Source organism: Sesamum indicum, linkage group LG11 (assembly GCF_026168435.1).
Source record: "Sesamum indicum cultivar Baizhima isolate 11 linkage group LG11, ASM2616843v1, whole genome shotgun sequence".
Lineage (NCBI taxonomy): Eukaryota > Viridiplantae > Streptophyta > Magnoliopsida > Lamiales > Pedaliaceae > Sesamum > Sesamum indicum.
In genome coordinates this window covers 1,721,879-1,746,280 of record NC_142667.1, presented here as the reverse complement: position 1 = coordinate 1,746,280, position 24,402 = coordinate 1,721,879, and the positions used below count along the sequence as shown (strand labels likewise).

The 24,402-nt window shown below is 34.5% G+C and overlaps 3 protein-coding genes across 3 annotated transcripts; 1 reads left to right on the top strand and 2 right to left on the bottom strand.

The window, feature by feature from the left end:
- Nucleotides 1-1,002: 1,002 nt before the first annotated feature.
- Nucleotides 1,003-3,073, top strand: LOC105173205 (D-isomer specific 2-hydroxyacid dehydrogenase family protein). Its single transcript, XM_011094885.3, has 2 exons — nucleotides 1,003-1,516; nucleotides 2,200-3,073. The coding sequence occupies exons 1-2, from the start codon at nucleotides 1,055-1,057 to the stop codon at nucleotides 2,722-2,724; spliced, it is 987 nt and encodes a 328-aa protein (XP_011093187.1). The 5' UTR covers nucleotides 1,003-1,054; the 3' UTR covers nucleotides 2,725-3,073.
- A 13,351-nt stretch (nucleotides 3,074-16,424) lies between these two features.
- Nucleotides 16,425-17,003, bottom strand: LOC105173267 (uncharacterized). The gene has a single exon (XM_011094954.1). The coding sequence runs from the start codon at nucleotides 17,001-17,003 to the stop codon at nucleotides 16,425-16,427; it is 579 nt and encodes a 192-aa protein (XP_011093256.1).
- A 4,507-nt stretch (nucleotides 17,004-21,510) lies between these two features.
- LOC105173204 (gibberellin 20 oxidase 1-D) lies at nucleotides 21,511-23,917 on the bottom strand. Its single transcript, XM_011094884.3, has 3 exons — nucleotides 23,234-23,917; nucleotides 22,817-23,138; nucleotides 21,511-22,268 (listed from the first exon to the last, which is right to left on the bottom strand). The coding sequence occupies exons 1-3, from the start codon at nucleotides 23,803-23,805 to the stop codon at nucleotides 21,996-21,998; spliced, it is 1,167 nt and encodes a 388-aa protein (XP_011093186.1). The 5' UTR covers nucleotides 23,806-23,917; the 3' UTR covers nucleotides 21,511-21,995.
- Between the last annotated feature and the right edge of the window lie 485 nt (nucleotides 23,918-24,402).

The following is a 24,402-nucleotide window of genomic DNA, read 5'->3' as shown; positions in this document are numbered from 1 at the left end:
CGGAGAGGAACGATTGAATTGAATTTTTAAAGAAACGGAGTATTTTGCCTATTTTTAAATCAAAAAGAGATTTTTTACTAAATTTCAAAGGACAGGAGTTTAAACAATTTAACTCACTAATATGAAATACTAAATTAATCACTTTATAAACATTTAACAATTCACCATAATGTTTGGATTCGTTTTTTGAGTGTTTTGTTGTATTTTATGGAGATAGAGAGAGAAAAACAAAGATAAATAAGTGTGTGTTAGAGATAGTATGTATGTTTGGATTTATTTTTTAAGATAATTTAAAATAAGTATTGTATGTTTAATGATGTATTTTGGGAGACAAAAATTACTATTTATTGATATATCATTGTCAAATTATGTTTTTTTATATATATTTATGTATATGTATGTATTTATACTAAAACAGTTTAAAACACCTAGATAAGGTGTTTTTGAATGATGGCAAACATTATATATGTTTTGACTCGTTTCGAAAATAACTTGAAAATGAAAACAAGCATAATGCACATATCTCTGTTTATCTTTCTCTATTTATGAAAAACAAAGATAAAAAACCTGAAACGCAAAATCAAGCAAAACTTGCATAGAATGCATATTATATTAATATTTCACATACGCATATTATTTATATAAAATAAATTTATAATATTTATAGAAACTAAAAGTGATTAAATACACATATAGCAATATTAATTTGTAATAAATTATCCCACATTTATAGTCATCAACAGATCGCGACTTGTTCAAAAAATTGATTTTTGCTAATTTTTTATTGTCTAGTTGTGATTTTAAAACACGACTAGACATAATAACATTATAGTATTAAATATAATTATATTAATATATTATTATTTTTATTAATAAAAAATTAAATAACTCCATCAGATGCTGCATGAAAAATTTATGTTGGACTTAGCTTAATTATATTTATTTAAAAACTAACAACTCTCATTTTTTAATTTAAGTTTATTATTATTATTATTATTATTATTAGAGTGAGATCAGTAATCGTTGAGGTCACAGTGAGTTCAACGATTTTTTCATGGCTGAACATCAGCCATTCAAGGTTCATCAGCCGCCGGAAATCATAGTCCTCGGCCCACCGTCCGTCTTCAAAGTATACGACAAACAATTCTCTTCAAGATTCCGAGTTTTACGGCCATGGGAGTCGCCGCTCTCCCTGCCTCAATTCCTCGCCGCCGGGGCCCAGAACACGCAGGCGGCCCTCATCTCCGGTGGCTTCCGATTCACTTCGTCTGTGCTCCACCATCTCCCCTCAATACGCCTGGTGGTCACCACGAGTGCGGGCATCAACCACATAGACCTCGTCGAGTGCCGCCGCCGCGGTATCGCCGTCGCTAATGCTGCCAGTATCTTCTCCGCTGATGTAGCTGACCTCGCGGTGGGGCTCCTCCTTGATGTCTTGCGGAGAATCAGCGCCGGCAATCGGTTTGTGAAAAGTGGGCTTTGGCCTGTGCAGGGAGCCTACCCTCTTGGCTTCAAGGTATGTATGTATGTATGTATGGATGGATATTTCATATTTGGTGTTTTCTTGAAATTACCATTTGTTAAATTTATTCAAATTCATGATTTAATCTAATAATCATTCGTTTCCAAGAGAAAGTTTGCCTCAGAACTCTAATTCTTACTGTGAAATTTTCGTTCAAATGATTTCACATTTCTAACTCAATTACTCTTTCAACTTTCATCTAAAATTCCATGTTTGAACTTTCATTTCTGATAGATGGAGTATGTTTAAGGTAATAAAGAATCCAAAGTAAGTTTGTGAAAGAGTGTGTTGAGCTGTGGATTAGAATATTCCACTATGAAGCAGCTTGCGACTCGATCGGTTTTCATTTCACCGGGTATTGTCTGCTTTAATTTTATAAGAGCTTCAGTACCACAAAAAGGCCTCGCTAAGGAGAGAAGACCTTGAGACTTACAAACCACCCAAGCTGTTCGTTTACAACTAATATGAAACGTTGGACTACATCTAATATTTGAGAACCAATTTGCTCTCACATTGTCTTGAGTTGGCTTAGGATGTTGCTCCATTGTATATAATTCATCAGCTGTACTTTTAAAGTGATTAGTAGGTTGCTTATTTTGTTGCAGCACTTGGACTTTCTAAGGAACTGTTGTTATTGTTATGCCTAGTTACTGATGAGATAACGCCGTATATTGTAGTTGGGAGGCAAGAAAGTAGGAATTGTGGGACTAGGAAGCATCGGCCTTTATGTAGCAAAGAGGCTTGAAGCATTCGGCTGTGCAATATCATATAGTTCAAGGAAGGAAAAGCCATCTGTTTCATATGCATTTTACCCCGATATCTGCAAATTAGCAGCTAACTCTGATATACTCGTGATCTGTTGTGCGTTAACTGAACAAACTCATCATATGATCAACCGGGAGGTTCTCTTGGCTCTTGGAAAGGAAGGGGTACTTGTTAATATTGCGCGTGGGGCTGTGGTAGATGAAAAGGAACTGGTTTCTTGTTTGCAGAACGGAGAGATTAGCGGTGCTGGGCTGGACGTGTTTGAAAATGAACCTAGCGTCCCTAAAGAGCTTTATGAACTCGACAATGTGGTTTTGTCGCCACACTTTGCTGTCTTCACAGAGGAATCAATGTGGGATTTGTATGAACTTATGTGTGGGAATTTGGAGGCCTTCTTCTCGAATAAACCTTTGCTTTCTCTTATTCCGGAGGAGTAGAGTCATGGACTCGGACCTCTCGTCTGGTGGTATGTATCACATGTTTCTTGGTTGCTATGGAGTACTCTCAGATCTTTATTGCTTCTGATGGCCTGTGAATGATGATGCATCATTGTTTGGGTTTCTTGAGTCAGTGATTTTGTGATGAATTATGAGTTCAATTACTGGATTGGCTCTGGGTATTAACACTAAACTGTACACCAATGACACGATAAAAGTGTATTGAATTTGTATTGGTTCAGGTTTGGTTTAATCCGGTCCGAATAAGAATTTGCTCTCTGTAAATACATACACAATGATCTTCATCCATTTTATCCAGATCAAAAGCTATGCGCTTTGTTTGTTTTCATTTTCTTCGTGTCTGAAAGATGGTCGAAAACATTTCCATAATGTTTGGATTTATATTTTGAGTGTTTTATTTTGTGTTTTGGAGATAAAGAGAGAAAAATAGAGATAAATAAGTGTGTTCAATAGATAGTTTGTTTAAATTTGTGTTTTGAGGTAATTTAAAATATTGTAAAATAAGTGGTGTAGGTTTAATGTTAGGATTTGGAAGACAAAAATCACTGTTCATTGTCAAATCATATCTCTTTTATATATATATTTTTATACATATATATATGCATATATATAAATATTGTATGTTTACTTGTATTTTTTGAAGACAAAAATCACTGTTTATAATAAAATCATGTCTCTTTTATATTATAAATATAAGTGTATAAATATATATATTATATATAAAAAAATAAAAAAATAAAAAGAACACACAAATAAGGGGTAAAAATACAAAAACAGATATTGAATGTGTTTTATTTTGTTTCGAAAAATACAAAAACATAGTGTTGGAATGTTTGCTTATGTATTCAGAAAACACACCATTCAGTGTGTCTTTATTTATCTTTGTTTATTTTACACTAATATAAAATATAAAATTAAATATATTAAAAACTCTAAAAGATCATACACTTATCTTTATTTTTCACCAAAAAAAAAATTAAAAATAAAAAGAAAGAAAGAAATAGAGCGAAAAGGCCTTGATTTTGGACATTGATTTTGGTTGGGTGAGAGTAACAAGACAGGTTTACTTGGTGAGTGAGGCCCAACATATGAGCACTTCTTCAAGATTAGCTCAACTGAAAAATTGGCCCACATTTTCTTACAAGTTACAGCCTCATTTCAAGTAGCTTATAGGAATGTTTGTGATCGTTTTAGAAAAACGTTTTTCAGCTTTGACTTTTTAAAACCACTTTTAAAATATTTGGACGTCAGTTTTTGCTTTTGAAATGACTGCGAAAAACGCTTTTAAACCCAAAGTTAGAAGCTTCTTGGGATGTACTTTTAGCAGCTTCGATATTTTTGTAAATAAATTTAATTTTATTTTTTTTAATATTTTACCGTTATTATATAACCTTAATCTAATTTTATTATTTTTATTTTTTTTAAATTATATATTTAAAGTTGATATCGGGATTTTCATATAATTTAATTTTTAATAATAATTAAATTTGCACTTTTATATATTTAATATTTTAAATTTTTTATATTTTATGTGCTATATAATCTAATTATATTATTTCGTGCACATATTATTATTTGATTAATTAATAAAATAATTATTTTTTGCAATCATGTAAGTTAAAATTATTGTGTGTGAATGAATAATTATATTACCTAGTGGGGGCATTATTAAATTAAACATATTTTTTTAGTATTTTTAGAAATATAAATATGAAATACTAATTGAAATAAGATTTTATGGAAAAATAATTATTAGTGACAAACAACAAGTGAAATAATAAGCAGAGAAATAGTATATTTTTAGCACATAGGGAAAAAACAGTCTTTCATCAATTAAATTTATTTTAGAATTGATTTTTTTCTAAACACTATCCAATTTAGCTTTTATCTATTTTTCATTTTTTTTACAAACATTACCCACTTTTAATTTTACTACAATTTTCAACTTTTTTTTTTACAAATCTCACTTCTCGAAAAGCAAAAGTTTTTGCAAACACTCCCTATATCATCAATATATATATAGTTTGTAAATAGTAATGTAATATCATATGGGCCTACTACCCTTAATCATCATCTCAATAAGCTCAGGGCAGCCAATTGGATTACTATGAAATATATAGGAGAGTAAATTACTATACGCAATGATTAAGAAATAGCAGCTAAAATATCAAAGAAATTAAACGCCTATAATTAGGTCCAAAGCTAAGGAGATTCAAATTCAACTCTACTCACATACGATTACGTTCGTTTCAAAGGTAGGCAGCTCAAGAAAACCAGGCTCCGGTCTTCCCGTTGCTCCAATGATGGTCGTATCATAGTGCTTTTACATACAGAACATGCCCGGGTCAAAGGATTTTTAGACAGTTTTAAGACGAAAAATTCTGACTCAAATTAGGTTTCATCGAACTAAATCAATCACAAAATAAATATAATACACTTGTCATATGATTGAATCAAGTTCAACCAGATGTGAATTAGGATTTTCGGGCTTAACACCTCTAATTGTGTAAGCAATTAATTATCCTCTATATGCTGTTTCATTTATATCACTCTGATCAGCCGCATCACATTAATTGTTGCCCTTATTGGCTTCAAACAGTCGGAACGTTTATATATGTTTGTTGAGATCAAAATATTAGGCAAGTTGATCACATGTCCCTCCATCCATTCGCCAGCTATATATATATATCTGGAGACCTGACTCTTTAGCCACAGATCAACTACTGATTATAATTCAAAGGGTTACAGAAATAATTGTAGCATTTCTTGCATTATATTAACGTGACAAAACTGTCTTATGATTTAAAAATTGAAAATGCAGCAGCGTTGTAATTGCATTGTCACCTTCTGGACAGCAAGAATCTTCACATATATACTCCAACATCAAATATAATATATATACATACATACAACACATTATTAACACTAATAATATCTTAATTTAGTAGTTAAGGTTGAAGCTGAGCTCCTATCAACGAGTTGGAGGTCATGGGTTCGGGTCACACTAGATGTATGAGTATTTGTCTCACTTTAGATGAGTTATTGAGTTATTATAATTTATCTTACCTGTTCTTAGTCATATTGACGTATCGAATGGAGAACATGTGATGGCATTGAAGGAACAGTCTGCTTAGGAAAGTATCTCAAACTGGATAATGTTCTCTATGCTCCAAATTTGAAGTGCAATCTAATATCTGTGACACTGTTGCTTCTGGTGCTAATTGCGATGTCCAACTTACTGATAAAGTCTGTGTTATACAGGACCGCACCTCGAGGATGGTGATTGGAGCGGGTGAACAATGCAGGGGGCTTTATTATCTATGGTCAAAGTTTCAGTCCAAGCATGTAAGGCAAGTTGTGTAGGTTCTTCTGAATTATGGTATAAGAGGATGGGACATTTGTCTATGAAAATTGTAAAATTACTTCCTCAAATTGAACTTGGTAATGATTTTGTGAAGAATAAATCATATGACATTTGTTTGCAAGCTAAACAAACAAGAGAAGATTTTGTTTTTGCGATACAAAAGCAGTTGAAATTTTTGAGTTAATTCATTGTGATTTGTGGGAACCTTATCTTGTTAATGCTTCTTATGGGGCCTTGTATTTTTTTACCATTGTTAATGATTTTTTCAGAAGTGTGTGGATATATTTGTTGACTGACAAAACTGAAGTGGAATGTAACATGCGTAATTTCTTTGCCATTATTAAAAGACAATTTCGTAAAATATGTGAAAAAGTAGTCAGAAGTGATAATGGGAGTGAATTTGTATGCTTGAATACCTATTTCTCTTAAAATGAAATTTTACACCAAAACTCATGTGTAGGAACACCTCAACAAAAAAGGTCGTGTTGAGCTAAAACATCGCTATATTTTAAATGTGGCTCGAGCTTTATGATTTTAGGCCAATCTTCTCATTAAGTTTTGGGGAGAATGTGTTTTGACAACTGAAAATTTGATTAATCGGGCTCCTTCTAAGTTATTAGGAGGAAAAACTCCTTATGAGCTCTTATTTGGTATGACCTTAAGTTATAATCATATTTGAACTTTTGGGTGCCTATGTTATACTTAAAACTTGAATAAGGAGAAAGACAAGTTTACTAGCAGAAGTCAACATTGTTTGTTTGTAGGATATCCATTTGAAAAAAAGGTTGGAGACTTTATGACCTTGATACAGGAAAGTATTTTGTATCTAGAGACGTGTTCCTGAATCTGAATTTCCATATGCTGATACTAGTAAGGAAGTAGTCCAACCAGACCTTGTGGAGAGTGTTTCTTTAGACATCACGGACCAAACTAATAATGAAGCAAATGAGGATGAAGAAAGTGAGGCACTTGAGAAATCAACCATGACTCATAGTGACAGCGATGATAGGGGGGGGGGGGAGGGGAGGTTGTCACTGAGGCTTTAGTGGAATCTGTTTCAGAACAACTTGGACGTGGTCGTAAAACAAAAGAAGTTTCTACTTGGCTTCAAGAATTTATGACATATACCGCACAACAATTAAGCCCCCTGCATGTTCATCCAATCTAATTCTATCCACACATACCTCCTATTCTATAGCACATTATGTAAATTGTAATAAATTCTCTCCACAACATCGGTCTTTCTTAGCAGCTGTCACAACCGAAACGGAGCCTACTTCCTGCGTCCAGGCCATAAGGACATTCTGTGGAAAGAAGCCATGAAAAAATAAATTGAGGCACTTGAAGCTAATGGGACCTGGACTTTGGTGGATTTGCCACCGGAAAAAAGAGCCATAGGATGTAAATGGGTTTACAAGAACTAATATAATTCCGATAGTTCATTTGAACGTTATAAGTGTCGATTGGTGATTCTTGGCAATAATCAAATTGAAGGAATCGATTACATGAGACCTTAGCTCCCATTGTTAAAATGATAACTGCTTGTATATTTCTTTCAGTACCAGCAACAAAAGGATGGGAACTCCATCAGATGAATATTCATAATGCACGCTTGCATGGTGATTTAGAAGAAGAGGTGTACATGAAGATGCCACCTGAATATGTTAGGCAACCTAGGAAAGTTTGTCAATTATGTAAATTCTCTCTACGGGTTGTGACAGGCCCCTCGATGTTAGTTTGCGGAATTGATGACTGGATTGAAACGGTATGGATTTCTTCAATCTCAATCTGATTATTCATTGTCCACTTTCGATCGAGACAAGATACATTTGAGCTTTCTGCTGTACATCGATGATCTTGTTATTGCCGGAAGTGATGGAGTTTCCATCCAGAAGTTTAAAGATTATTTATTCCACTGTTTCCACGTGAAAGATTTTGGGAACACTGAAATATTTTTTGGCATAGAGGTGGCTCGGAATCAGGAAGACATTTTTCTTTACCAATACAAATATGCTTTGGATATTGTCAGTGAAACTGGATTATTGGGTGCCACACTATCTAGTTTTCCTATTGAATAAAATCATCATTTGGCATTATGAAAGATTACTTTGTTGACCGATTTAGAAAAGTATTGAAGATTGGTGGGAAGACTGATTTACTTGACTCTTACTCGACCTGAGTTAGTGTTCATATCTTAGCATAATTTATGCAACAACCACGGGGAGGCTCACTAGGAAGCGGCTTCACCAGTAGTTCGCTACTTGAAGGATAGTCCTGGACAAGGAATATTTCTACGTGCTGATAGTGATTTTCGATTGTATGCCTATTGTGATTCTTATTGCGGAAGTTAACCTATAACGCAATGATCTCTTACTGGATATTTTGGTATGTTGGGCACTTCTTCCATTTCTTGGAAGACTAAAAAGCAACATACAATTTTGAGATCTTCTGCTGATGCTGAGTATCACTCGATGACTAGCCCTGTGTGTGAATTGAAATGGCTCAAGGATCTTTTGTTGTCTCTGGTTGTTATTCACTCTCATCTTATGCTCTTGTATTGTGACAGTTAAGCAGCTTTACACATTGGTATCAATCCTATGTTTTATGAGCGAAGCATATCGAAATTGATTATCATTGTATTAGTGATGAGATTCAACATGGACATGTTCAAACTGCTTATGTACGTAGCTCGGAGCAACTTGCTGATATATTTACTAAGTCATTTGGAACACAAAAGTTTGTGTATCTTCCCGGCAAGTTGGGTGTTTCAATCTTCACGCACCAACTTGAGGGGGTATTAGAATATCTCAAAATTTGTAAATATCTGTCTATTATGTACAATATATATTTTATGTAGGAGATATAAGAATATTTTCTATGATTAGGAGATACAGTATCTATTTTCTATGTTTAGGAGATATCGGAATATTTTTATGATTAGGAGATTTATTTCTATGTATATAGGAGTATTAGGATGTATATATATTCTCTTGGGGCTCTTCTCAGCAGAGACAATACCAGAACAATTTTGGATTTCTAAAAAACTTTAAGTATCAACATTGGTTGCAATAGGAGCGTTATATATTAAGCCTAATTGTACTGATACTTGTCCTGAGGTCTAGGTATATTACAATAAATAAATAATAATAACTTTAAAGAATTACTTTACACTCGTAAGAGTCATAGATCGCCCAACAGTTTCTTTTTGAAGGCCAAAGGGTCGTGGGGATATATTTATAACGTAAAGTATATTTGCAAAAGAGGGATAGTAATGGGTTCGGGTTAAATTTTGAATAATGCCATTTTGTTTGGGAAAGATTTTGAAAACACTACAAGAAAATGACATAATCGTAACGATAAAAAAAAAATAGCATCGAACTAATGAGCAAGTAAAATCTCATTGCTTAATTATATTATTTAAAACAACAAATTTACTTACTAATGAATTTAACAAGAAAAATTTACTTGATGAAGAATTCTGCAACGAATTGTTTAAAATATATATTAAACGATATAGATTGTCAACAAAAATCTTACTTGCTAGCTACTTAGCTCCACGTTGATTTAATATTAAATTTTTTTATAATCATTGTGTCATTTTCTTGTACTAAAATGTAACCGGTGTTAAAGAAAATCGAGCTTTAAATTTTGAAACCAAACTCCAACATCACCTACAATGGTTAAAATATTACATTTTTTTTTTATTTGGATTAAATACATGACTTTGTCCTCTAAACTAGTTTTAATGTAATATTTACTTTTTAAACTAACAAATGTAACACTTATAACCTACAATTAAATATTTAAATAATATTGTCCTTATTATATATATATATTTAGTTCAACGAATTTCTTTTTTTTTCTTTAACAATTTTTCATTTTAAATTTAACTAAAATTTTCTTAATTGAAAAAGATATCTTTTAATTATAATAAAGTAAAATATAATTAGTAAGTTAAGTAGTTCAATATTTTAATTTTACGGACTCAAAGTTTAGTAATGAATTAATGCAATAAATAGACAAGAAACTTCCATGTAAAAGATTTAATTAATTTGGTAATATATAAATGAGTAATTGCATAATGGTTTTTTTAATATATTTCATTTTAAAGTTATGATAAAGTATATTTATTTATTTTTTTCCTAAAAATATTTAACTTTTGGTAATATATAAATGAGTAATTACATAATGTCAATTTCTTTTGAGAAGCATATGTGAGTTATTGGTTATATTATATTTGTATATCTTATTTAATCTTTAAAACTATATTTCTAATATTATCAAGTGCATTTGATGGATCCAATTAGTCGGGTTCGGGTTCGGGTTCCTATCCAAATTGGATCTCAATGCCACAAAAATCTTAGTGGGTCAGGCACCAAGTTTTATCAAATTATTCTCAAACTCGATCTATTATCGTTTCTAAACAGCATGAAAAGATCAGAATATATTTTCTTTGGTTCTATACTACATCAAAATATTAGGGAGGTTATAAATTATTACCTTAGGTTGATTATGTCATGTGCAAGTCACGTATAAATTTTTGATCAAATTAATAAAAAATTATTAAAATTATCAAAATTTTAAAATTACGAGATTACATTGCAACAATCAATTTGTGCAGGACAAAAATGCGACCCCCTAAATTACATGGTATAATGTATGGACACTTTAAAAAATTACTCAATGCAGTGTACGGACACGAACAGGTACATGGCTCGGATATGCATCAGATATGTGTCGGACACAGCATCTGCGTGTTCGAAAATATAAACAAATAAAAAGACACAGTGTCGGACACTTGGACACGATTGTTGGCAGGTTCGACATACTTTAGAGGCAGGTCAAATACGTTTTGGACACGTTTAGTTTTTTCTTTTTTTTAATAATTTCCAAAAATTTAAGGATCACTCATGAAACTTACCTATTAAAATTAATTCTAAAATGATAATTAGCAGCAGTAATTTTCTTGAGGGCTCTTGAAAAGTACCCCTTGAGCTTCACTATGACAAAAAGCTCACAAACTTGTTTAATCTATTGTTCTCTGCATATAATTATGGAAAATTATGTTTTGGTCCTTATATATAGCCACTTATTTGTTTTTATCCCTAAGCTTTACAAAATTATAAATCTAGTCCTATCGTTAAATCGAGTATTAAAACTAACGAAACACCAGAACACAGGGGTGTTGCATTATGTGGCCAGGTCGTGTCGTGTAATGGTCGAACCAAGAGGTAGATTTTTCACAGTTAGGTCGAAGAAAATACAGTCTGATAGTGTAAGAAAACACAATGTTTGTCTCCATTTTGTAAATATTAGGGACTGAAAATGTAATTATGATTCTTGAAGTCTTTATGATTTTGTCCTTTGAAAATGAAGTGTTTGGAGAAAAAAACTTAAGATTTACAATTCTACAAAAGTTAATAGTGAAAAAACTTATAACTTTTCATTCCAATAAATTTAATTTAAATAATTCAAAAATATAAAATTTTCAAATTAAAAATAATTTTGATTTATTCATAACAGAAAAAATTAATAAATACTTAAATTAAATAAAAAATGTTAATTCCTTAATCTATTAATGAGATAAAAAATGTAAAATCTTTAATGACCAAGTGCTACGTGCATGGCATCTTCTAATAAAATATCTAACGGAAGTTGTTATAGTACCAACAATATTATTTTTAGATTGTATTTTAGTGTTTTGTGAAGATAGAATGATAAAAATGGAGATAAATAAGTATTGATCCGGCTCGAAATATGCTACCTCCTTGAGATGATCCGAATCAGCCACGTATTCTCTCCAAATCATTAATGGGTGCTGAGGATTAAAATATGCACGTTAGGCTAGTCGGGGACGCCCTCCAATGCTCAAGTTAGTTCCGATCGAGATAGAAATGTGTGATTTAAAGGTGTACGATCCAAAGTAATAAGTGCAAGTTACCTCAAATGATTTATATTTGGGTATTTATAAAGCCCAAATGTATAGAGTTAACTGAGCCACGTGTCACAATCTGGGTGTTTTTACCTTTTATCGCGCGGTTAAGAGCCTGTCCTACTATCATGATAGACTTGCGGGTCCTGGCACGGGTGCAGGCTCCGGAGACCCGACCCGCAACCGGGCACGCGGATCCTGCGAGTTTTGTCTATTTGGCCATTAAATGAGGGGCTTTCTTGTCCTTTTGGCATGAAATAAGGGTAATCCCCATCAATAGGCTCCACTTCTTCTAAGTGTAATTAATTGCCTTTAAGAAGGTGATCAGTCATAACCTTTCGTTCGAACCGTCGCCTCAATTCTCTTTTCTCCACGTGTTATCATCTGAATGGTTGTTTACTGACGCATTTCTTCATACCGTTAGTTATATATATACTTCAGTTTCAAATTCTCACTCACCGTCTCCACTACCTGCTAGAGCTTGCTGCCTACTCCACTTCGACCTCGAACAACTTTCTAAGGTACTCATGTATTCTTCTAACTCCTCTAGATCCAATTCTAACTCAGGGTCTTCTGTGACCTCCCCACGATCAGGGGAGGCGATCCCAACACCTATAGGTCCCTTTAGGATTGCTAAGTTTAAACATCGTCTAATAGATTCTGCACAAGAGGAAGTACCCACACATGTTAAATTTCAGGAAATATTAAGTAGGAGGAGCCCTTGGGCTAGTGTTGTTAGTATTATAAAACTCTCCATTCATCACATTAAGGAAAGGTATTATATTCCCAATGGTTATGAGGACATCATCCCTAGGGCATTTGATCGCATGCACCGTCCTCCTCAAGGTTTTTGCTCTTTTTCCCTTCTTCATATTGAAGCTGGTACGTCTTCCTTTGGCGCTGCCAGTAGCCCATATACTTCAGGGTCTAAACCATTGCCCCATTCAGTTATCCCCTAACTCCATCAGTCATATCATTCTATTTATTATAATAATGCGAGTTCATTGCTTGGAACCCAATTTTGATAACTTCTAGTCATTGTATTCTTTTACCACCTTCAAGAGGTCCGACGATATAGGTTTCTTCTATTTATCTGCTCGCAAAGATTGTCAATATCTAGATAATCAAAAATCTAATATTGGTCCTTGGAAAGAGAGGTTTATTTTTGTCCGACCTCCTCCTCGTCAAGAATTGTCTTTTCGTTGTGATTGGAGTGTCGACAAACTCGAACATGTAACTGAAGGAGGGGGGCTGGAAGGAGATAAAATTAACAGCCTCATTGCTTATCGGTGAACTTCTGGGATAAGAAGTCTTATGGCTACCTCATCTCACTCCAGCGCCCCTCTGAATTAGGGGTTCTTTAGGTGACTACCATGCTCATTTCCTTTTCATTTTCTATGTTAATTCTTCAATCCTTTCTGGCAAGGATTTCTGTTCACAAATAACGTGGCAATGAATTCCCGGATTGCACTTGAACTTTGGGTCATGCATGGTGGTTCCATTGCTAGGTCGCTCCTGTGACCTTGGGGGTGGATACATCGCTACCCCTGACACTAGACTGCCCTCAATCGATCCGAGTCCAATCGAGGTCGCAAGTGGTGATAGCCCAGCAGGTGGTCCCGTCCTGAGCTTGCTGCTGGCAGCCCTTCAACAAGTGTTGATATTGTGGTCTCAAAGGACAACTCCCCGATCCCTAAAGAGGCGACCGCGGGACCTAGTTGACTAAGAAGCGCAAGCGAAAGCACAAGAGCTACAATAAGAGTTCGCGCTCCACTAAGTTCAGCAAACAGAGTAAATCGTGATCCGAGAGGCGGCAGGAGAGAGAGGCAGCCACGCGATCTGAGGAGGAAAAAACTTAGGTCTTTCTCAAGAAAATCATTGAATGGTGAAAGGAGGCTCGGGAGGAGCTGAGGCCGATAATCAACGATCAATTGATATGGAGGGGGATAAACTTATCCCTACCTAGAAAATATCTGATCGTAACTCTATACTACATATCAAGTGGAGCAAGACTCATGGGAGTTGTACAATGCCTATTGTCTACCTCGTAATTAGGCCACTCTCCTCAATGCTCCTCATACTCGGCTCGAGGAACACCATGCTCATGTTCTCATGCAGGTGATTCATTACTTCTTTCTTTTCAGCTTTAATTATTTTTTTTTTCAGAATTTAACCCTTATATTACAGGCTGCTGCTTTTAATCGAAGCTTTTCCCTCAAATGCACATGCTTTTATCGAAGGCAAATTTTATTGAATCCCAAAATCTGCGAACTCAGGAAGAGGCTTTTCGAGGTGGTTACTCACGAGAAAGACCTAGAAAGTCAGCATGCTGTTTTGGAGGCGAGAGTCAAAGAACTGGAAGATCAACTATCTAATTCAGCCTCTGAGGTCGCCAAAGTGCGAGAGACGGCATTCACTGAGGGAAGGGATGCGGGGTTCTCTGCAGGTCAAGTTGGTAAAATTGAGGGAATGATTGAAGATCGAGAGGAGTATCTCCAATCAGATGAGTTCATAGCTAATGTTCGCGAGGCAAGACTTCAGGGAGCTCGCGACTTTCTCAAGGCCCCTGCATTCCATGTAGCCGTGGAGACCAAAGCTGCCAATTTTGTCAATGACGGTTTTGAGAAGCGCAGGGCCCAATTAACTAAGTTGAAGGGGTTCGCTGATGGCTTCGATCAGAACCAGCTCGATCCCTCGCTGGATGCTAACCTCGAGCCCTACCGCGAGGAGGAAGAGACCCAAGAGTCCCAAGACGATGAGTTTGCTGCCCTCATAAATGAAGTTGAGAACATGAGTTGAACCCTTAAATCCATAACCTGGATTTTGCTAGATTGAACAACCGTCTGTATTAGGATTGAACTATTTACCAAGCAGATGGTTTTTCGATCTATAACCTTTGATACGATGAATACTTTTGGTCAAACTTGTTGATGTAATCTTTTGATCTCCATGATGATTTTATCAATAATTGTAGATGAATGTTTTTTTTTCTTTTTTCAGATTACGGTCTCTTCCAGATCATGAGTTCTAATAAGTGATCTTCTTCTAACAAACGATGTTCAAGCCTTTAATCTTAACAAACGACATTTTTCAGGTCAGGTCATCTTCGCATTAATTATAACCACTTTTCCTTATCACCTTATCTTTCCCAGATCATTTTGGAATGAAGTTGAGCGACTTTGCAATCCTACAAAAGAATGAGCCAATATGCACGATGCTAGAACTGTCTGACCTTGTAATATGGTAACAAATTTGATTGCCTTTTTTAGGCTTAAAAGGGAGATCTTTTTCAAATTCATTTCTATCCAATCGCTTTTTTCAGGCTAAAAAAATATCGATCTTTTTCAGATCTATGTGATTGCCTTTTTCAAGCTCGCAAATTAGCGAGTTTTTCAGATTTATTTACATCTGACAGCCTTTTTCAGACTTAAAAAATATCGATCTTTTTCAGATCTATCTGATCCCCTTATTCAGACTCAAAATATAGCGATCTTTTTCATATCTATTTACATCTTACAGCCTTTTTCAGGCTCAAAAAATGCTCTTTCCCTTGCCTAAGTGTAAAATTTCTTCAAGTTATGGACGTTCCAAGGTTGAGGTATGTCTTTTCCTATGTCTTGGAGTTTATAAGTCCTTTTTTTCTTGATTTTGACCACCTTGAATGGTCTTTCCCATCCAAAATCTAACTTGCCAACATGCATGGACACTTCGACTTTTTTCAACACCAAATCGCCAACTTGGAATTGCATTGGTTTCACCCTTTGATTGTAACTTTCATCATCATTCCTTTGTGGTCCAATACCGTTGCATAGGTTGCATCTCTCTTTTCATCGATTATAGTGAGATTGAAAATCTGCTCCTCTCCAGTGGTCGTGGAGTTGTAGGCCATTACTCGTTCGGATTATTCTCCGATTTCTGCAGGAATAATTGCTTCAGTACCATAAACTATACAAAAACAGGAGTTTCACCTGTTTCTGTTCGCGGAGTTCGTCTGATATGCCATAACACTCTAGGTAATTCTTCGACCCACGACCCCTTTGATTCCAACCTAGTCTTCAACTGTTGTAAGATGGTTCTATTCGTTACTTCTATTTGGCCATTTGCTTGTGGATTTCCCATAACTGTGAAATTCTATTGTATCTTCAGCTTTTTGCACCAAGCCACGATCTGCTTGTCTTAGAATTGGGTTTCATTGTCTGATATCAATACCGTAGAAATCCTAAACCTGCAAATAATATTTTTTCAAATAAAATTAATTACCTCCTTCTCTGATATCTTTTCTACCACTTCAGCTTTGACCCACTTTGAGAAATACTAAACCGCTACAATTATGAACTTCTCTTGTGTTGGTGCTGGAGGAAAAGGTCCAACAATGTCAATACCCTATTGATTGGATGGGGATGCCACCTTGATAAGTTCCATCGGGGTTGCCGATAGGTGCATGAGTGATGCATATTTCTGACAGCTTTCACATTTTTTCACAAACTCCATTGTATCTTTCGCCATGGCCGGCCAGATATATCCTTGCCTCATAAGCTTCTGAGCCAACGATCTCCCTCTAGATTGATTTCCACAACTTCCTTCATGAATTTCTCTTATCACATAATTAGCCTTTTCATCATCCAAACACTTCAACAATGATCCGTCAACTGTTCTTTTATATAATTGATCTGCGACCAAAGTGAAGCGAGTAGCTTTGAATTTCATCCATTTAGCAAATATGGGATCTTCAGGTAAGACACCATCTCTTAAGTATCTCACGATCTCCTCTTTCCACGATTTAGCTTCATCTACTAACTGCACCTCTGAAATTTCCTTAATCGCTACTGTTTCCCTAGTCATCACTGTGACCCTTCGATCTTTTATACCCGACATGATGACTCCGAACTTAGACAATGTATTCGGTCTATCGTTTTCACATCTTGGGATCTGCTGCAATGCACATTTATCCAATTTTGACATCATAGATTTGGCTCTATGTTGATACAAAATCGTGGACTTCTCTCTAGTTTTATAAGCTCCTTCAATTTGCATCATCACCAATTGAGAATCTGTGTACACTTCTAAATTCCTTTCTCCTCATAAGCGAACTCTAATCCTAGTATTAAAGCCTCGTATTCAGGTTCGTTATTGGTGGTGGGAAAGGATAACCTAGCAACAACGTCGATCTCGATCCCGTTTGGACCCTGTATCAGTATTCCTGCTCCCCCATTATTTGCATTAAGTGAACTATCTACATGCAACATCCAGCTTTCTTGTTCTTTTGGAGTTGGCTCTCCTGCAAGCTCAATCATGAAGTTTGCGAACACTTGGGCATTTTCTGTTGTTCTAGTTTGGTACTCAATGTCATATCTTCCTAACTCCACAACCCATTTTACTAATCTTCCTGATGCCTCCAGTCGGGCCATAATATGTTTTAGCGGGTGATTCGTCAGCATAACTATCTTATGTGACTGGAAGTAAGGCTGCAACTTGCGAGCAGCTACAATCAATGCCAAAGCTAATTTTTTAATTTCTGCATATCTCTTCTCCGCTCCTTGCAGCATCTTGCTGACATAATACACAGGATTCTATACCCCTAAAGCCTCACTTACCAAAATCGAACTCACATCGTCTTCTGAAACAGCTAAGTACAAAAGTTATTTTCCTTCGGCTTCTCTAGTAATGGTGGCAAGGTCAAGTATTTCTTTAGATCTTGCAGAGCCCGTTTGCATTCCTCATTCCATTCAAAACCCTTGGTTTTTCTCAGTACTTTAAAGAATTGTAAATTTCAGTCAGCGGATTGAGAAATATAGCAATTGATGGACACGATCTTACCCGGTGAGCTTCACCTCTTTAATTGTTGTAGGTGACTTCAACTTCATTATTGCCCCTATCTTCTAAGGGTTCGCCTCGATCCCTCTTTCACTAACCATGTAACCCAGAACTTTCCTCTACTAGCCTCGAAAATGCATTTGTTGGATTTAACTTCATGCCATAGGTCCTCATTATGTCAAACGCATGTTTCAGGTGTAGCAGATGATTCTATGACCTCTTGCTCTTTACGAACATGTCATCCACGTATACTTCCAACGATACTTCCATGGCACCTGTATTTTTCAAACCAAAAGACATCACATAGTAACAATAAATATCATTCTCAATTATAAAAGATGTTTTATCTCGATCTTTCTCCGCCATGAATATTTGATGGTATCCCTGATACGCGTTCATATTTCAGGTGTCGCTATTGAAACTTTTTGAAATACGGGAGGGGGGAGGGGGGGAGTAATTTGCTGATTCTTTTTTCACATAGGGGTATCTACTCATTTCACATATCACGGAGGGGTAAACTGCATTTAACCTGAAAAAGAATTAATAAATTACCCCCTATATTTTGAAAAATGAAGCAAATTTTCCCGAATAGGAGGACAATTTGCTTTAATTGTCAAAATACAGGAAATAATTTTTTATATTTTTTTTTTTACATAGAGCTTTCTGTTTATTTTTCTATATGTATAAATATTCGACATATATATTCTTAATAGTTAATATATAGACTGTAAAAAATGTTGAAAAACAAGTACATCAGTCATGAATAAAATTTTATCTGAAACTCGTTCAATAATTACAAATTCATATTTTCTCAATCAATCTTAGAATATGAAGTATGTACATAATTTGATTTATTTTCTTGTCCTGGATTTGGTTCTAAGAATGTCAAATTCATAATAAAATAATTTGGAATATGTTAATATTCCATTAAAAAAAACCTTAAAATAATATTCCGACTTTAAGTCTAATAATTCAAACACAATGTTAAAGTCTGATCAAACATGCCAATGAGACCTAACTTAGTTGGCGAAGTTGAGACCCGTGATTATAAGTTTATGAGTTCTAACCATACCATAATATTAAAGTCTGATCAAACATGCCAATATGGCTTAACTTAATTACCGAATTTCAAACCCCACGACTATAAGATTATAAGTTTGAATTCCACCAATGTATGGATTTACTAAAAGAAAATGACTCAATAGCAATGAAGAAAAGTTAGCGCCAAGCTAATTAACAAGTAAAACTCTCGTCGCTCATTTTTTTTCATTGCTAAAATGGCTTAATTAGCGACAAATTATTTAAAATATATATATTAGATAATGTAGATTAATAGCAGCAAAACTTTTACTTGCTAATTAACTCGGTGCTAATTTTAAAAAAAAAAATTCATAACTATTGAGTCATTTTCTTGTAGTGGTTGTTTTGCAACTTTAATTGTAGTAGTTTTTTTTGTTTTTATTACACTCATGTACTCAACACACGTACACACCCAAGATTTGACGCCTCCCATAGAGAAATTCTTGTGCTCGAACCATTAGATTATCCCCTTTCTCTACCCCATCCCCCAGGACTTTAATAGTAGTACTACAGAATTGACTGAATATAGAGATTTAATATTGATAATTAATTTATCAGTTATTATAATTATTATGGTAATCGAGATCATAATATAATTGTAATTGATTTATTCAAAAAATAAAAAAAATCAAATTCTCTTTATTTAAAATATTTTATTTTTTCGGATTCGATTCGTTTATACCCCTAATTTTTTTGAGAAGGACTTGGAAACAAATTCAATGCATGGGAATCAAAAAGTTAAAAAAAAAAAAAAAAACTCCACCAAAATGGTGGAGGTCACTCACTTCATTCCAAATTGATGAATGACACAAACAATATGTAAGGAGAACAGTGTGATGATATATGGAATCCATTGAAGAATATATATTTGCTTTTCACATCCACCAATTTAGAGACTCAACATAAAAGAGACTATCACTATGTTTGTTTTCATTTTCAAGTTATTTTCGAGATAAGTCAAAATATACTTAATGTTTGTTATTATTCAAAAACACCTTATCTAGGTGTTTTAAACTGTTTTAACATAAATACATACATATATATATACACACATACATATACATAAATATATATAAAACAGACATGATTTGACAATGAATAGTAATTTTTGTCTCCCAAAACACAACACTAAACATACAATACTTATTTTAAATTATCTCTAAAAATAAATCCAAACATACATAATATCTCTAACACACACTTATTTATCTTTGTTTTTCTTTCTCTACCTCCACAAAACACAACAAAAGATTTAGAAAACGAATTCAAACATTATGTATCTATCACCACTTGCACCCATTCAATTTTTATTGGGTCAATTTTGAATCATGTTAAAACAATTTATTTTTCTTCAATTTCTTTTTTAAAATTTTAATTCAATTCGAGTTTGGTTGGATTCGAACTAATTATAGGACAGCTGCAATATACTTGCAGGTGAATTGGTGTATAGTTCAAAAAAAGTGATCAATCACATAATAAGTGTATCACACTTACTCTCTTATTAGTTTAATTCACCCGAACTCGATTTGAGTAAAAAAAAATTCATTTTTTTATTAGTCCCCCAAGAATATCTATCTAGATTTTTCAGGATGTTAGAATTCCAACTTTATATGATGTCCCAAAGAGTTTGTGGCAGGAAGGTTTTGACTTCTAGATCTTAGTGGAGGAAAATTCAAGAAATTTTAATAGCAAGATGTGCATATGTTGCTGATGAGATCTAATTTAGTTGATGAAGAATTCGAGTCCTCTTTATGTATGGTATTCATATATTTAAGGGTAAATTACAATTATTTTTATGCGATTTGATATAATTATGAAAAATTCCTTATTATTTGAAAAATTAAAAATACCCCGTTAAATGGAAAATAACTATGTAGTCCTTAGACCGTGAGGTAAATATTACTATTATACCCTTGCTGATTTTTTTTTTTACAAAAAGAATACATTTGAAAAAATATAAATAAATTATGAGGGTCAGTAAAGTAAATAATCCATTGACAATATTAGTTCATAAAAATATCTTGTAAAATTCTAAAAAGTATATAAATTATTCATAATAAATTGCTATTTTCCTCCCATTTTGTAGTGTTTTTTGAGTTGTAATATAATACATCAATTTTTTTTATCTTTCTTCCAACTTCAAAAGAAAATATATAAATTTAAGCAATAAATTTAAAATTTATTGATAATTTTAAATTATTTGAGAACTAAAAATACATTTATCTCTATTGAAATGAGTAGAAAAAATTTAAGCAACATATTTTGTCTCATACTAACTGGAATTATTTAATTTTGGACATATAAAACTAAGGATATTATCAAATTCCAACTTATCGTAACCTAACAATGTCATGCTTTGTACCACTATACATATTTCAACGTGTGAGACCACCAAACTCCCTAATTGCTCTCACAAGAGTCCCACTCGTGACACTTGTGTTTAATTTATTTGATGCATCATAACTTTGTACGGAATTTGTATTTTGTTTTTCTATTTCTTGAAACTTTTTAAAAAATCAAAATTATTTATTGCGAAAAATTTATATAAAGATCATAGTCGTCAACAATCGTAACATCTCAAAATCGGATAAGTCCGGATCTTATTTATACAATAGTACAAATTTTCAATTTGAACTCGAACTCGAACGACCGCACAGTGAACCAACAAAACATGGCCATAACTTTTGATTACAGAGCTGATGGTAGGCTTAATTAGGGGCATCCCTATGGGGGATACCTATACATTCCTAAACCGTACCACCAATATCGGTACGGATTGAACTGTGCTAGTCATGCATGGGGGGAGAGTTGACTGAACATATTTGTTGATGAGAACAAATTGTTCAGCAGATGATGATAAAAAATTCTGAAAATTCACTTTATTCCACAACACACAAACACTTGTCTCTCATTCTAATTTCCATTAGTTTAAGCTCCCTTCTTCATCTGAGTACCCCACCACAGTGTACTGATTCTTGACTTTGACATGATGTTACTAATCTTCATGGCCTCTTCTTTCCCCCCTTGTGGCAGCTCTTTTCTGCTATCGACTGCCGCTGCTCAGCTCGAATGGATACGTTTCTGTCGAAGCCAGTTGACGAATGCTTCAAGTGTTTTCATGTCGGATCGGTAGTGTTTCTGTGTGAATTCGAGCAGAACTGGCCATGTGAAGTCCGGATATATTCTTGGATTTCCTTCAGACACCAGTTCTTTAGGTGGGCTTACAATTTTGTCCATTCTTGGACAAAGAAAGAATGCAAGAGATTTCCTTGGAGTTGTACTGTTTACCACAGCCCTGTGTAGGCAACCCTTGTAAATCCCATTTGACAGAGCCTGCAATAAACCTCATTATCTCATTTGCAACAACCATAAATAAAACTATGCATCATTAGCAGCAGCAGAAAAAGGTGCATGGGATGCACCCGTCTGAAGTGCGTTTGGACTTGATTTTTTTTGGATAATTTGATATTTTTTTGTTAAGATGCTCCTATATTGTATATAAAATTACTATGGTCAAATTAATGTTTTGCACTTTTTTTCTTCTAAAAATATAAATTCTTTTATATTTAAACATATTTATATTAAATATCAAAATAAAAATATAAAATAAAAAAAAGTACATTACAAAGACTAATATATTAAATTTAGATATGAACATGAATGAAAACATTAAGCAATTATAATAATTATAAGTTATAAATTAATTAGTTATTATAATTATAGAAGAATTTAATTATCACATGGTCACCAGAACTAAAGAATTCTCACTCTCTGTCCGTGTATATATATGTGAAGTTACTACATGGTCATTATGAAGATGGTATATATATATATGATGTAAGAAATTTAATATTATATCTTGAGTTTGTCCGAGGGCTTACCATGAAAGTGTCCCCAATGTTGACGACAAAAGCTTGTGGGTTGGGAGTGATGGAATGCCATTTTTCATCAACATAGACTTGAAGCCCACCAACATCATCCTGATGAAGGATAGTTAAGGTTGTAGGGTCACAATGAGGGCCTGTCCCGAGAGCTAGATCAGGTTTCTGACAAGTAGGGTAGTAGTTTAATCTCATTATAGAGTCATTCCCTTCAAAAAAGTCTCTGAAATAACCTCCTCCAACTCCAAGGCTTATGCCTAGGAGCTCCATCAGATTCAGACACAGACTGTTCATCGCTTCACAATACCTCTGGCACACCTTCCTAATAAAATTAACCACAAAAACAAACGTGTAAGCACAGTTGTGGGGTTGGGTGGAGAAGAAAGGAGCTGCACAAATTCCATACATATTTCATACCCGAATGCAGCATAATCTTCCCCCATTACATCCAAGAAGTAGCACTCGACAATGTTGGAGAGGTGGCGGTCAGCGCTGTATCGGAAGGACAGCGTCTCTTTCCAGGGAAGTTTGGAGGAGAATCTATTGGTGAAGCTACTGGCATAGCCACAATGGTCACCGATTTTTCTCAGAGCTCTTTCCTTCTTCTCAAGTGGCATTCCGAAGAAGAAATCTGTCCCCCTGTGAACTTCATCTACAAGCTTCATATCAATGTCATGGTTCACCACAAGAAAGAAGCCATGCTTGCGGCACGCTTGATCCACAAGCCGAGCGGCATTAGACACAGCTTCAGGGTCTCCCGAAAGAACGCCTCCCAAGTCTATGGGGGGGACGTCAAGCCTCGGGGGAGGATGGGGGCAGGGTTTTTCGTGGTCGGGCCATATGAACTGAGGTGGAATGTGGGATTGGTGCTGTAAGAAAGAAAAGGATCGCTGTTCAGATGGCATTCTGTTGAGATTAAAGACAGGATGGTGATGGGGAGGTTTGTTTATAGTGAAGTAGTGAGAGATGAGGAGAGGAACATAGGACATGAAAGGGAGTTGATTAATAGGGTGAGAAGAACAAGTGGGAAATTGGGAAGGATGGTCAATAAACTAATGTTGGAATCTTTTGTATGAAATCACTCTAACATCATCATCTCATAAATGATTGGAAGTTGAACCAATTAGTACTGTTATTCATGCACTGATTTTTGTTACTTTTTTCTATTTCTATATCCATTATTTTATTACATTCTAGGACTTCCCATAAAACCAAGAAAATACATATACATACGTATTCAAACAATATACCCAAGCAAAAACCATTGACCTATAGAAAAGTTGTTTTGTTCTGGAATTCATGTTGGGGTCGTACATCCGTTAGTGGAGAATCTAAGCTTTTTGTGACTGGGGAACAGAGATAATCCCGAATGCAAAATTGTGCTGTGGAATTATCCAAGAAAGGTAGAACGGATGGTGGTGGACTAAAAAGGATGTCTTATGCTAAATGTAGAAGCAATTTGGAGCAATGCGAAAAGAGAATCCCATCACATCATAAAAAACCTCAAAGTGTAGTGATGAGGGACCGGAGCCTAATTATCTGTCTGCTCCGCAACTGCTTCACATCCAAACCATCAACTCAGTCGA

Excerpts from the sequence above, each read along its gene's own strand:
- LOC105173205 (XM_011094885.3), top strand. The coding sequence starts at position 1,055 with ATGGCTGAACATCAGCCATTCAAGGTTCATCAGCCGCCGGAAATCATA. Across the intron at positions 1,517-2,199 it reads CCTACCCTCTTGGCTTCAAG|TTGGGAGGCAAGAAAGTAGG; the intron begins GTATGTATGTAT and ends CGTATATTGTAG.
- LOC105173267 (XM_011094954.1), bottom strand. The coding sequence starts at position 17,003 with ATGTCAAAATTGGATAAATGTGCATTGCAGCAGATCCCAAGATGTGAA.
- LOC105173204 (XM_011094884.3), bottom strand. The coding sequence starts at position 23,805 with ATGTCCTATGTTCCTCTCCTCATCTCTCACTACTTCACTATAAACAAA. Across the intron at positions 23,139-23,233 it reads GAAGATTATGCTGCATTCGG|GAAGGTGTGCCAGAGGTATT; the intron begins GTATGAAATATG and ends TAATTTTATTAG. Across the intron at positions 22,269-22,816 it reads ACATTGGGGACACTTTCATG|GCTCTGTCAAATGGGATTTA; the intron begins GTAAGCCCTCGG and ends GGTTTATTGCAG.